Below are 15662 nucleotides of genomic sequence, written 5' to 3' on the forward strand. Positions count from 1 at the left end.
TTTGCCAACAAATGTCCAGCTAGTCAAAGCTATGGTTTTTCAATAGTCATGTTGGTTGTGAGATTGGACTATAAAGAAGGTTGAGTGCCAAAAGAATTGATGCTTTTTGAATTGCGGTGTTGGAGAAGGCTTTTGAGAGTCCTTGGACCTGCAAAGAGATCCAAACAGTAACATCCTCAACGGAAATTTCTGAGTATTCATTGGAAGGACTTGAACCGCTGAAGCCTGAAACTCAATATTTGGCCACCCTGAGTGTGAGAACTGACACAAATGGGAAAAGAACCTGGCTGCTGGGAAAAGATGAAAGCAGGAGGAGAAGGGGACGACAAGAGGATAAGATTGTTGGATGGCATTGCCGACTCAACGGACATGAGTTTGAGTAAACTCCAGGAGTTGGTGATGGACAGGGAGGCCTGGCATCCATGGGGTCACAAAGAGTCGGACACAACTGAGTGACTGAACTGAACTGAACTGAACTTCCAATCTCTAACAAAATATAAAATGTTGACTGCTCCCTATATCAAAGCAGATTTCTTTTAATTTATTTCATTACAACTTAAAGAGAATAATTCCATTTACTCTGAGAAGAAATCAGAAATGAAAGAAATAAAGGAAGAAAAAATTGATTTATATATTATATTAAAATTCAGTCAAAATATGTGCTCTTACCACTTCACAAGTTGGCATAACAAGATTTTCACAGCTACATTCTAAAAGGCAAAAATCAACATATTTATATTGATCATAATATACTAATACAATGTAATAAGACTTTAAAATATAAAAATTAGTTACCACAATGCCACGTTGGACAACATTGACCAGATACATTTTCTTTCACAAGATTCATATCTTCTGCACAGATGAATAGAGGCATAGGACAAAGATTTGGCTCACACACTAAATTTAAAAAATAACATGGGTAAAGATTAACTTCATTTAAATGCTAGCTATCATTAGCTATCATTCACTAGCTATCATCCACTGCCATTACTGATGTACTGGGATCTCCCCAGAGCTGCCCGCCCACCACCCAACTGCAACGTGTCGATAAGGACAGAACAAAGGACTCGCAAGCAGATACGACAATAGTACAGCTAGGACATGCTCCTTTGGTCAAGAGCCCTGAGAAATGGCAGGGGTCAAGAAGAGAAAGGAAGTGAAAAGGGTATGGAATCATTTGGAAATCTAGAAAGTCTAGGATGAGGAGAAACCTTATAGCTAATCTATTTTGGGGATGTAACAAAATTGTCCAAGAAGCACTCTGTATTTAATATACTAGAAATCAGCTAAGGTCTGATATAACCGTACAACTAACATGCACTGGCCTGAGCCTTCCCTGGTGATCCGTGGTTAAGAATCTGCCTGACAATGCAGGGGACATGAGTTTGGTCCCTGGTCCGAGAAGATCCCATGTGCCATTGGGCAACTAAGCCTGAGCCTCACAACTACTAAGCCCACACCCTAGAGCCCATGAGCCACAACTAATGCAGCCTACATGCCTACAGTCCATGCTCTGCAACAGGAGAAGCCACCCCAGTGGGAAGCCCGGGCACTGCAGTGAGGAGCGGCCCTTGCTGGCCACAACTAGAGAAAGCCCGCAGGCAGCAATGAAGGCCAAGTGCAGCCAAGACTAAACAAACAAAACAAATAAAAATTAGCTTTAAAAAAATTGTAAAAAGAGGCACTGGATTTCTTAAATGCCAAACATATCTAAATAGTTTTAATTAATTAAAATATATTTACCACAGTAATATTGAGGACAACAGAAGTGTGTAGTATTAAGATCCACAGTGAGAAATTCTCCGTCAGTACACAGTGGAATAGGTTCAGTGCAAGGTTTGCAAACTAAAGATGAAACAAAAAGGCAAAGTCATGGTTGAGCTAAAACCAAACTAGTTAGAAGGTCAAATGACTGTACACATATAAAGTCAAAATAAAATACATTATATAAAACTTAACAGGAAACAAGGAAAATAAGGATTTAAAAAACAGATCTCCTTATTTGGTTATAAAAATAATACTATCTGAATGTATTATTTTATACTTTCCCAAGCACCATGATATAAGAAGAACCATCTTACCAGAGTACAGGACATTGAAATCTCAGGAGTAATTTGTTCTTACTAGGATCAAAATACCATTGATTTACTTAACTTTTCTTAATTCACTACTCTTGATTACTCCAATTTATGGACGAACAATATAGTAGGCACATGTTCTTCTGAACTCTTAGTATCCTTCTTCCAACTTTGATGATAACTCTCAATGAATTTGAGGAAATGCCCCAACCACACAGTCTTGGAGTGACTCTTAATAAAGGTGCCTCATTCTTATCAGTCTTTGCGTAGGAAAAACCCACTTTAGATGAGTCAGAATATCTTTCTATATCATTTGAGTCATAGAGGCACATCAAGACAGGAAATAAATGGATGTGGCCGACTCAGTCATTAGTGACTGCCACCTAGAGAAGCTGGTTTCTCTCCTTCCCAGGGTTTGGCTGTTCTGCTTCATCTCAATCCTACAAAATCTTGATCCCCCAATTCTCCCAATAATTGGTTGTGTGTAGGCTATGCAGAATCAATCAGTTGTCATTGCAAAGAAACTTAAATTATACACAAAGAAGTGCTGTGATCTACATGGGTTCATCTGAAACCTACATTAATCACCAGTCTTTGACATGATAATTCCCCAATGAAATGAAAAAGAGAGAACTATTTATGTTTGAAAGCCCAGTTCATCAGACAGAATATACAGCACCAAATATAGTCCTTTTCTAGACACCTTTCATTTCTCTTTTGAGATCATTGTGCTTATACATTGTGCTTATACATATCCTATACAGCAGATGAAGTTTTAAAGAGCTACCCTGCATAGTAGAGTCCTTTATTTACGTTCTTCAGGAAAGTCAGGACTAAATTTTTTCTCTAAAAAGAACTATGTGGTAGCTTTATTTTTTAATTGATTATATTATCTTTGATTAGGTTTTGACTTATATACATAGTCTCTGTCAATAGGGACAAGTAGTACTAATTGTAATAATTGTCAATAATCATTTAAAATGCTATATCTTTTTTTTCTACCACTCTAATCTAGTTGAATTTTATGAGTATATTGGCAGAATATTGATTACCATGAGTTCCATGAAATTCACATCATATAAGAGATTTTCCTGTGATCTTTCCTCTTCTTCCAAGAAATTATCTCACAAAATACTTACCACAGAGAGGAGAAAAGCAGCAAGTCTCTTCCTCTTGAACCTGAATCATGAATTGATCTTCTCTGCATTCTGGTATTGAAATTGTGGGGCATTTGAGTGGGTCACATTCTGCAAAAACACAAAGTTATTTGGAAATTTATATAGAGTAAGATGAATAAACGAAATAGTGTGGTTCATTTCTCTTTGAATTTAGTAATAATTAGTTCATTTAAAAAAATCTTAATCTTAGAAGAAATATATAGGCAATAGCAGGTTATTAATATAAAAAATAAGTATTTTACATAAAAATATATGTAAATATACATTTAAAATATATATATACTTTATCTTAATCATATATACATGATTAATCATCTATATACATGTATGTGTTTGTGTATATATATATGTATATATACTGCTATAAAATCTCAGCAGAAATATATAGGAAATAGCAGATTTTTTATATTTAAAACATACAAATGTATACACTTAAAATACATATTTATACTAAAATTAAGATCTCTAAAGTGAACTCATACATATATAATATATATAATAAATATAATTAAAGTTCATATATATACATATTTACAAAGAAGTCATAGGTTTAAAAAAAAACTACCTTTAGCAAGACAGTTCTGCAAACAATGTTTGATAAATTTTTTTGTAGACAGAAAAATGAGAATCTAATCCACTACTCTGAGTGAACAATGAATCTCACTTTTCCTAGTTCATTACTCACCACATTGGTACTGTGGACAGCAAGAAATGGGGCTATGGCCAACAACCAGTTTTTGACTATTTGTACATGTTGGAATGGCAGTTTCACACAAAGTCATGTCACATCCTGGAAATAATCAGAAATATAAAAAAATTGTGTACACAACTAAAATCCTGAGGTTCTAACTTAAAGCAGGAAAAGGATTCTCATTATCATGTTTTTACACTGCAATTAAACCCATTCAGCTCACAGAATGGTCATATGTGAAAAGGCAGCAGATTTAAGGTTACCGATTATTGTCTTTGACCCTGGTTATCATAAGTCAAAGACTCCCAGACCCTTTTCTTGTCATGTCTTTCAGAATGTTATTAATTTATAATAGCTAGAGTTTTGCATGTCCGTTTGCAAAATCAACAAAACTATAATGAGGTAAAAGTTGCTTTGAGAAAGTGTAATTTATGGCAATAGTTACTTTAACCCTGGACATTTTTTTTTAACACCAAGCATCATACATGCCCTGTTTTTTCTCAAAGAATATCAACATATTTTGTGGCATTAATAGGCTATAAGGCTTCAGCCTGCATACATACTGCAAACTTCCTTTGAACAGCAGGTCCACCTATCAACGAAGCCCAGGACAACTTCAGCTTCTCGTTCACAAATTGGCGAGGGCTGTTCATCACAGTCAGGTTCTACGGGAATAATGCTTCCATTCGCGAAACATTTGTACAGGGCACATTCGTCAATGCCCCCATTCCAAACTTCACCAGCAGTTCGAGGCTGGTCTTCACTGTCAGTGCATGCTTAAAAAGACAATGTTATATCACTTAGGACTTGGGCATGAAAATAAATCAAGCTGTGATGTTTTGATTTCAGACTGTGACTTGGTCCAGGGGCACAGATAACCTGTCATGTTATCTACCTTTTCGCAGCTTCTTCTTTTTGTTCATCAACTACTAGCTTACATTTTTCTTTAATGAACTTTTTGTAGTCCATGGAAAATATTTTTCCCTTCTACAACTATCTGTAAATTTGTGTGACCTCTTCTACAAATAAGATGATCTGTTAATTATTTTGTATTCATTTTAAGTCTTGCTAGTACAATTTATTTAACTTAAACAAACTCAGTAACATAAATTTAAATTAGCTTTAAAATATTAACTATAAAAACTGAGTAGTATTAGAAAATAAGGTAGTCTCTACCTCACATTAACATGTTTGTTAATCAAAATTCAAAAGATTCCAGCTTTAAAATCTAAATGTGAAAAGTAGGCAGTCAAGCAAATATTGTTTAATGATTCTGTTCATTTTATTATGAACATTTTACTTAATGACAAATATTGCCCTTTAGTAGTTCTTTAAGGATAATAAAGATAAATGAAGTGACCACCATATTCCAAGCTTCCAATGAACTTTTCTTTATTTATGACCAAACCAATCTCTCAGGCCCCTAAAAAAATATATAAGCGTGCCTGTGTATTCTCAAATTCTTCCACAAATATTCTCTCAATGGCAAATACAAACTTGTTTCTGAAACTTTATATGCATTTTGATTCTACTTGCCTTTCCCTTTAATTATTCTCTACTTTTGACCATAACAATGATTCTTGTGATAGATAAAAAGTGCTGTATGGCAGTTTTCTCAATTTTGCACTTTTCAAATCCACAACGATCTTAGAGACTATGTGTCACAATAAAATGGGTTGAAAATGAAAGCAGAAATACTGGATGTTTTCTCTCAGATAATAGCACTTTCTGAAACTTCTTGAGTGCTTATTGTTCTCTAGGCACTGTTGCAAAATTCCTTCGATTTTTTTGTGTATCCTCACACTAACCTTGTGGTATAAGTCCTATTACTTTCCACATTTTGCAGATGCGCAATTTCAGGCTCATGTAAAGCAGAATCATTAATACATGAAATAACTGGAATTTCAATTGAGTCCACATACTGTTCTCTTCATTCTTAATTTGCCTTATTCTTTTCTGGTTATTATAGGCATAAGTAGAAATAAAACATATTACCACTGAATCCCCCAATTTTGGCAACTTTGATTGAAATCATATTACAATCGAACAACATACTCATTTTCTTTCCAACACTTAGGTGAACTTTGATGAATCCTTCTCAGCACATTTCTCCAAGATTTAAAAAAAGTCTAAAGTGTCTTATTTGTTTATTTCCTGGGTCCCTAAAGTGTTGTTTTACTTTTCTGCTTACCACATTCTTTCTCTGGAATACATTGGGTTGAATCTGGCCTGTGAAGAATGGTTCCATTTTTGCACACACAGTCTTCTCTTAAATTCAAACATGAAGAATGTTCATAGAACCATCTGTTCAGACATGTTCTTGCTTCACAAGGTCTCACACAGGGTTGATATTCCTTCCCCTCTGGACAAGTCAGAGCTATGAATAACCAAGGACAGAATTTGGTAATGATGAAAGTGACCTACTTGAATTCTAGTAAGAGGAAGAAATGTCAGTTTTTGTCTCTGAAAGTAAATTTTTGCACACTCTCAGCCTCTTCCAAATCCATTTTTCAGCATTATGTAACCATAAATTAGAAACAAAACAATCAGTGAGTACTTTTGAGCATCTTCCAGGTGTCCAGCTGGTATTATGTCACAGTGGGGAAAGTTCATCTGATTTATATCAAATAAATACTACCAATAGGCAGCCCAACTTTGGTTGGCATAAATATAGAGTCAACCATTATGAAGTTACTGCTCTGTGCAGTGGGAAGAGATCCAGCGGTCCACTCAGAATAAGAACAGAAATATGTCTTAACTATGCAACTCAACCAAGCCCTAAAAAAGAAAAATGCCACAGGTTTAGGCTTAATCCTTCACTGTCAAAAGAAACTACTGTTGCTGAGCAGTTTCTAAATGATGTTTCAGAGAATTCATGGTGCTTTCATGTGATCTTAAAAAGCCATACTCATAAAAAAATGAGCATGCAGAGGGCGGGGGCGTAAACCAGTAAGATACTAGCAGAGAATAATTTCACAATCTAGTGATACTGAAGATGTCATATGTTCCCAACGAATCAAGCAACCCCACTCTTGAATAGTGATTACCTCTGGGGGAAAATACCCTGATCCTGGGGAAAACTGAAGGCAGGAGGAGAAGGGGACGACAGAGGACAAGATGGTCAGATAGCATCACCGACTTGATGGACATGAGTTTGAGCAAGCTCCTGGCGTTGGTGATGGACAGGGAAGCCTGGCATGCCACAGTCCATGGGGTCACAAAGAGTCAGACACGGCTGAGCGACTGAACAAGAACTGGGTCTGCGGGGAGAGGAGAGCCTGGGGAGAGGACAACAGGAGCTGCCTTATTTCTGAAGTGGAATCATGGAACTAGAGGCTCCAATAGATTCTTTTTCTATGTATTTTATTCTATCTGGGGAGGGGAGAGATGAAAAGGTTTCACTGTTGAATATGATGCTGGGTGTAGTTTTGTCAAATACGGTCTTTATTACATTGAGCTATGTTCCCTCTGTACCCGGCTTGTTGAGAGAGTTTTATCATCAGTGGAGGTTGAATTTTGTCAAAAACATCTTTTTTTAAACCATGGAGATGATTTTTACTCTTCAGTTGGGCAATGTGGCTTATCACAATGATTGATTGCAGATGCTGAAGCATCCCTGGCATCCCTAGGGTAAATCCCTTCATCAGAATGCATGATTCTTTTAATGTTTTGCTGAATTCAGTTTGCTGATGTTTTGTTGAGGGCTTTTGTATCCATGTTCATCAGTGATATTGATCTGTAATTTTCTTTTCTTTGGTGTCCTTTTCTGGTTTTTGTTATGAGGGCACGCTTCTCTCTGGTCTTTAGAGCTCTGTGCTCTAGGAGCGCCCCCTAAGTAGCCCGTGTGCACGCACAGCGGTGGCAGCGCCAGCTACCGTGGGTGCCCTGGTGGGCCAGGCTGGCCCGTGGCCAGGAAGCTGCAATGCTACAGTGTCTGGGGGACCCCGGAGGCTGGGGCAGCCTTTCTGCATGGCTGTCTGCAGATCCTGAAAGGCTTGAGGCTGGGTCTGGCTCACTGGAGGGCAGATAAGCTTCTGGAACTAACAGACGAGGGAAGGATTCCAAAACAGTCTTTTGCCAGTGCCAGTGTGATCACAGAATCTGCTCCCGAAATGGATGCTGTCAGCATCTCCATCCCCAGGGGAGTCCTGGGTGCCTCCTGCCTCTCCTGGAGGCTCTCCAAGACCAGCAAGTCGTTCTGACCCAGGGTCCTTTCAGACTACTTCGTCTGCTCTGGGACTGGGAGCACAGGCGATTTTGTGCATTTCCTTTAAGGGCAGAGTCTCTGTTTCCTATAGGTCTCCAGCTTTCCCCAGCATAAGCCCTGCTGCTGCTGCTGTCACTTCAGTCGTGTCTGACTCTGTGCGACCCCTTAGACGGCAGCCCACCAGGCTCCCCTGTCCCTGGGATTCTCCAGGCAAGAACACTGGAGTGGGTTGCCATTTCCTTCTCCAATGCATGAAACTGAAAAGTGAAAGTGAAGTTGCTCAGTCATGTCCGACTCTTAGCGACCCCATGGACCGCAGCCTACCAGGCTCCTCCATCCATCCATGGGATTTTCTAGCCAAGAGTACTACTGGTTTTCAAAGCCAGAAGTTCTGGGGACTCGTCTTCCTGGTGCAGGACTTCTAGGCTAGGGAGGCCAATGTGGGAATCAGACTTCTCTCTTCCTAAGAAGGAGGTCTACAGTGGTGTACACCTTCTGTTCGTGGGTCACAGACCAAGGGGTGTGGGTCCTGACCATACTGTATCGCTGCTTCTCCCACCCATTCTGGTGGTGTTCTTTTCTTATCTCTTTATCTGTGAAATATCTTTTCTGCTAGTCTTCAGGTCAGTCGTATAGATAGTTCATCTGTAAGTAACTGTAATTTTGGTATGTCTGTTGGAGGAGGGGAATTCAGGGTCTTGCTACGCCATCTTCTTGATCCTCCCCCTTACTTTAAATTTATACCAGGATAAAAACAAAAGGTGCTTAAGGGGGAGTGATGACCCCTAACTATAGGTTACATTTACATTCATTTTATTCTTACAAAATTATTTTGTGATGAAAATAAAAAGAAAGACACACACACAAAAAAACTGAAATGTTATTTGATTGTTGGAAAATACAGTTTGCAGTGTACTACTTACAGCAGTAATCAGCTGTTCTCCATGGAATACAAATGTCAAACTTGTTGCATACAGCCACATATGCAGAAATGGCATCACATTCATAGTTCCAAAAATAGGTATAATTGATCCACATCTTTTCACAAAAGTCTTGTGGTGAAACCTAGAGACACATTGTGGCCTGGATAAGTTATGTTATTTTATGTATGTGATGACCTAAATCAAATCCCTTAGGATTATACAGTGGAAGTGACAAATAGATTCATGGGATTATATCTGATGAAGTGCCTGAAGAGCTATGGACAGAGGTTCATGACATTGTACAGGAGACAGGGATCAAGACCATCCCCAAGAAAAAGAAATGCAAAAAGAAAAATGGTTGTCTGAGGAGGCCTTACAAATAGCTCAGAAAAGAAGAGAAGCTAAAGGCAAGGGAGAAAAGGAAAGATATACCCATTCGAATGTGGAGTTCCAAAAAATAGCAAAGAGAGATAAGAAAACCTTCCTCAGTGACCAAAGCAAAAAAATAGAGGAAAATAATCAAATGGGAAAGACTAGAGATCTCTGCTAGAAAATGAGAGATACCAAGGGAACATTTCATGCAAAGATGGGCACAATAAAGGACAGAAACGGTATGGACCTAACAGAAGCAGAAGATATTAAGAAGAGGTGGCAAGAATACACAGAAGAACTGTACATAAAAGATCTTCACAACCCAGATAATCACAATGGTGTGATCACTCACCTAGAGCCAGACATCCTGGAATGTGGAGTCAAGTGGGCCTTAGGAAGCATCACTACAAACAAAGCTAGTGGAGGTGATGGAATTCCAGTTGAGCTATTTCAAATCCTAAAAGATGACGCTGTGAGAGTGCTGCACTCAATATTTCAGCAAATTTGGAAAACTCAGCAGTGGCCACAGGACTGGAAAAAGGCATTTTTCATTCCAATCCCAAAGAAAGGCAATGCCAGAGAATGTTCAAACTACCACACAATTGCACTCATCTCACATGCTAGCAAAGGAATGCTCAAAATTCTCCAAGCCAGGCTTCAACAATATGTGAACCATAAACTTCCAGATGTTCAAGCTGGATTTAAAAAAGGCAGAGGGACCAGAGATCAAATTGCCAACATCTGTTGGATCATCGAAAAAGCAAGAGAGTTCCAGAAAAGCATCTACTTCTGCTTTATTGACTACGCCAAAGCCTTTGACTGTGTGGATCACAACAAACTGTTGAAAATTCTAAAGAAATGGGAATACCAGACCATTTTACCTGTCTCCTGAGAAATCTTTGTGCAGGTCAAGAAGCAACAGTTAGATCTGGACGTGGAACAACAGACTGGTTCCAAATAGGGAAAGAAGTACATCAAGGCTGTATATTGTTACCCTGCTTATTTAACTTATGTTCTGAGTACATCATAAGAAACCCTGAGCTGAATGAAGCACAAGCTGAATCAAGATTGCTGGGAGAAATATCAGTAACCTCAGATATGCAGATGACACCACACTTATGGCAGAAGAAGAACCAAAGGCCCTCTTGATGAAAGTGAAAGAGGAGAGTGAAAAAGTTGGCTTAAAACTCAACATTCAGAAAACTAAGATCATGGCATCCAGTTCCATCGTCTCATGGTAAATAGATGGGGAGACAATGGAAACAGTGACAGACTTTATTTTGGGGGGCTCCAAAATCACTGCAGATGGTGACTGCCGCCATGAAATTTAAAGATGCTTACTCCTTGGAAGGAAAGCTATGACCAACCTACATGGCATATGAAAAAGCAGAGATAGTACTTTACCAGCAAAGTTCCATCTAGTCAAAGCCTTGGTTTTTCCAGTGGTCATGTATGGATGTGAGAGTTGGACTATAAAGAAAGCTGAGCACTGAAGAATTGGTGCTTTTGAACTGTGGTGTTGGAGAAGACTCTCAAGAGTCCCTTGGACTGCAAGGAGATCCAACCAGTCAATCTTAAAGGAAATCAGCCCTGAATATTCACTGGAAGGACTGATGCTGAAGCTGAAACTCCAATACTTTGGCCACCTGATGAGAAGAACTGACTCGTTGGAAAAGACCCTGCTGCTGGGAAAGATTGAAGGAGGGAGGAAAAGGGGATGACAGAGAACGAGAAGGCTGGATGGCATCACTGACATGATGCACATGAGTTTGACTAGGCTCTGGGAGTTGGTGATGGACAGGAAAGCCTTGTGTGCTGCCATCCATGGGGTTGCAAAGAGTCAGACATGACTGAGTGACTGAACTGAACTGAACTGAAGGCCCTCAGCTAGATTGATTTTTGATTCTCCAAGACTAAAACTATTCGGAGAATCAAAAGGTAGTAGCAAGTCAGTATTCATAACAGTTCCTCTTTGCCTTAGAGCTTTAAATTTTCACAATATTAGATGTCACTTCTGAATTTATAATTGTTTAAACCCACAGTTTAGATAAGATAAATGTTGTCTGTGCATGCTAAGTTACTTCTTTGAGACCCTATGGACTGTAGCCCACCAGGCTCCTCTGTGCCTGGGATTCCCCAGGCAAGGACACTGGAGTGGGCTGCCGTGCCTTCTCCAGGGGACCTTCCTGACCCAGCGATCGAACCTGTGTCTCTTACGCCTCCTACACTGGCAGGCGGGTTCTTTACCATTAGTGCCACCTGGGAAACCCCAAATGTTGTCTATTTTACAAAATTGTTTATGTTACAAATAAACCTATTTTACAAAGATGGAAAAGAAATTGAGTATGTGGTCCTAGCAAAAATCTATTTCTGATATTACATTTTGGATTATATCCTCTTTTTTATGTACTGAATAAGACTTTGACCCATTATATGTAACATTAAAAGCTCCAACAGCTTTCTCTCCTGGTGGCTCACACAGTGGAGAATCGCCCTCAATGCAAGGGGCCCGAGTTCGATCCCTGTGTCGGGAAGATTCCCTGGAGAAACGAATGGCTACCTTCTCCTATATTCTTGCCCGGAGAAACCCATGGACAGAGGGGCAGGGCAGGCTACAATTCATGGTGTCACAAAAAGTTGGATGCAACTGAGTGACTAACACTTTCACTTTTTTGACAGCTTTCTTAGATGGCATTGCTCATTAAGTGAGATTATAAAAGCTTCTCCAAAAATTATGGACTAATATTGAACATTGGTCAAACAATTTGCATAATTTATCATGCCTCAACTTAATTAGGAACTCATTTTTTTCTACAGATTATATTTCGTTTTGACCTAGAGATAACTGAAATCTAAATAATTTAACTTGTAACAATATTTACTGCATTATTTTCTACTCATTTATTCAGCAAACATATTGAGCATCTATATTCAGATGCTCTATTTGGACAGGGCAAAGTATCAGGTAAAAATACTTGATACTTTTCATATGCCATTATTTCTTCTCCAAGGTCCATATCTATGAAAACTAAGACATTACCTCCTTTTTAGTCTCAACTATTGAATCTCCTCAGTTTCCAAACATTTCATTTAGCATGGAATACTTGCTTTGATCATCAAGAGGCCCCCTACTTGCCAAATCCAGGGACACTGATATTGCAAACCCCCTCAGCCTCCCAGAAGCCTATGATGCCATGCACGCCCCCCTGTTTCTTGACCCTCTCCTTTGACTCTGACAGCACCACACTCTGGGGCCTTTTCGTCTGTTCATTGTTGCCTTCTCTTCCTGCCTCATTCTGAATATTTGTCTGGACCCTTTTTCCATGCAGTGTGGGGGATGCGAGTTCAATCCCTGGGTCAGGAAGATCCCCTGGAGGAGGAAATGGCAACCCACTCCAGTATTCTCGCCTGGAGGATCCCATGGACAGGGGAACCTGGCAGGCTACTGTCCGTGGGGGTTGCAAAGAGTCAGACACGGCTGAGCAACTTAATACTTTATTCCACAGCCCTGTCTACTCACTACAAATGTTCTTCCTGGGCTCATTCATTTCCCAAGTTTCTACCACCATCCTGGGCATTTACATCTTCACTTCAGTTTCTTCATAAGTTAAATAGAGTTAATAAAAACCCTACTACTACTTAAGACTGCTGTGAGCTAATATTTGGAAAGTGTTCAGAGCAGACCCTGGCACATCATACATGAGTTATTGTTATTTTAGAAACTCCCTATACTAACTCCCCAAATCTGATCTCTGGATTCAACTAGTCTCTTCTGAGATCTAGAATGGCTTCAAAATTTTTCTGGGCATTTTAGCCTTCAAGTCCCACATGACTTAATTTGTTCAATAATAAAATTGTATCCTTTCTCTACTAACCCCACAACAGCTGATTCTCCTGTATCCTCCATTCATCCACTCAGTTATGCATCCTTCCACAATTTATTGGGCACCTAACTACATATCAGGCACCCTACTATGCATAAGTTATATAAAGGTGACTAAAACAAACCTGTTCTTGTGGATCTCACAGTCAAAGCCTCTATATAGAACCAAGAGGAGTCACCATGCTTAAAGAGATCAGAGGAGAGCAGTGTTCCAGCTTAGGACACTGTAGGCACAAAAGCCCATTCACAGGAAAATCTCGAAATAGTGAAACAACGGAAAGGAGACTGAAATGCCTGGACCTTAGACAACCAGAAAAATGTAGACAAGAGGAAGCTGGAAAAGAAGGCCGGCCAAAGCACAAAGGAAATTATAAGCCCTGACGAGAAGTTAAGAATGTATTCTAAAAGTAAGTGAAAGACCCCGAAGGATTTTAGGTAGAGAAATAATCCAATCATGTTTCCATTTTCAAAAGATCATCTGCCTACTATGTGGACATTTGCAAACGAGGATGAATATTAGAAGTAGGAAAACTAAATAAACAGTACCCCTTCTTTTGCCGTCAAATTCACCGGGACGATCTGAAGGGAAAGCTGGGACTATCACAGATTAAATGGCATCCTGTGTTGCTTCACTATGCCTTGAATAGTCAAGCTGAAAAGTCTCCTGATTTAATAATCAATCTTATAAGTTCCCAGTTAAAAAAGCAATTTTTGAAAGTTGTTACGCTTTAAAAAGATAGATGACAATGGCACTGAAATGAGTTTAAAATTATTTGCAATTTTTTTTCATTTTTATACACATGCACTTTAAAACATAAACATTTAAAATGTATTTGCCTGCAAATCTCTGAGTAAAACTGAAGCCCCGGAAAGATACACCATTTTTATCCCATGACTTCACATCCTTTGCCTTTTCCCTCAGAAAACTCACAGGACAGGCTGAGGTCTATGGCATCCACAATCAGTGGAGGAGCATGGAAGATCCTGCAGAGTGAAGTCCTTCTGCTTGGACAGGTCACTCACTCTCCTTCCCAGACTCCTCCCCGTGGTCTTGCATTAAGCTAATTCAATGTTTTCCTAATACAGTCATTTCTAGCAACCCAGCTCCTGTCGTATTGTTTCCTTTGCCTCGGTCTCCCCTCCTCCCTCTTCTCTCCTGGCAAACATCCTTCCACATAATTCAAATGTCTGAAACTCTGGGAAGGCTTCTAACGTGGGCTCCTATTCATCTCCGCAGTGTGTCTGTGATGAATCTGTTCACGGACTTGCCTTCCTTCCAGACTTCTGGAGAGTGAGGAGAGGGTCTGACTCATCTTTGCATCACAGGAGTTTATCACAGCGCCTAGCAGGTGCCTGATACTCACAAACGTTTCATTTAATGATTCATGAGATGCTGTATCTGCTTGTCCTTTGTTTCTAACAATGGATCCTTTTTTTAAACAATACGGGTTGTGTAAATATCTACCAGTCACCTAAAGTCAGGAAGTCAGAGACTAAGAGAGAACAATTAGATTGACCATGTGGCAGATTCTATTATAAGCACACGCCTGAGAGGCCATACACCTGACAGCTGACTGAAGCCTCACTGTCTTGGGCTTTATGCTGAGTTATCTAGTAGTATTCATCTCTTCCCTCTATGGGAATTTATTCATAGGACAAAGTTTCATTTTTCTTGAAAGCTGGAGATACAGTTCATAAAAATACATGGGGGAAAAGTTAAGTTATTCTTCCTGTTCTGTAAGTCAATAAACAGTAAATGATTTTGAATTCCCCTGGGGATAAACTATTCTTAGTGGAAGAACATCATGGCAAGAACAAGAATTTATTGGCTTTTACTCTCAACATGTCTAACACAGCAGTTCTGATTTATGGTTGCTTTCAGCTTACTTTATCATGGCATGGGATGAAAACTCTTCTATTTAATAACTCAAGGCAGTGACTACAGTCATGCTCAGTACAGTTTCTCACAGGCCTTCTTGTTGTTACTTCAAATGATTTCTCAATTTCCCAGCTCTCAATAAACAATTCTATGTCTTCCATATTTGTAATGATTGTGCCATTTTGCATCCTTAGATCGTCATCTGGATCTTCATTGCAATTTCCTAAAAAGATGTGTGACATTTAAAAGAAAATTCTTTTCACTTTAACCTAATATAGCCAGCAGAAATAAATCAGCTCAAATAACTGCTTTAAAATGAATAAGTAATTTACTGAATCAAGTACCAAATTTATGTCCTTTGACTCTAATGTTAATAGATTTTTTAAAAAAAATTACACATGGACTAAATAGTGTAGAGCTTCCTTAACCAGGTAAGAAAGAAACCATG

The 15662-nt window shown here is 39.1% G+C and overlaps 1 protein-coding gene across 1 annotated transcript in view; it reads right to left on the bottom strand.

The window, feature by feature from the left end:
* OTOGL (otogelin like) overlaps positions 1–15662 on the bottom strand; it is a 173140-nt gene that overhangs the window by 19166 nt on the left and 138312 nt on the right. Inside the window, exons 43-51 of the mRNA XM_043447277.1 lie at positions 15223–15437; positions 9081–9222; positions 6142–6327; positions 4514–4726; positions 3945–4049; positions 3221–3328; positions 1747–1848; positions 796–900; positions 670–710 (exon numbers count right to left, since the gene is read on the bottom strand). Coding sequence (XP_043303212.1) covers positions 670–710; positions 796–900; positions 1747–1848; positions 3221–3328; positions 3945–4049; positions 4514–4726; positions 6142–6327; positions 9081–9222; positions 15223–15437 — 1217 coding nt within the window. The remainder of the gene's footprint in view (positions 1–669; positions 711–795; positions 901–1746; positions 1849–3220; positions 3329–3944; positions 4050–4513; positions 4727–6141; positions 6328–9080; positions 9223–15222; positions 15438–15662) is intronic.

Source organism: Cervus canadensis, chromosome 25, assembly GCF_019320065.1.
Source record: "Cervus canadensis isolate Bull #8, Minnesota chromosome 25, ASM1932006v1, whole genome shotgun sequence".
Taxonomy (NCBI): domain Eukaryota; kingdom Metazoa; phylum Chordata; class Mammalia; order Artiodactyla; family Cervidae; genus Cervus; species Cervus canadensis.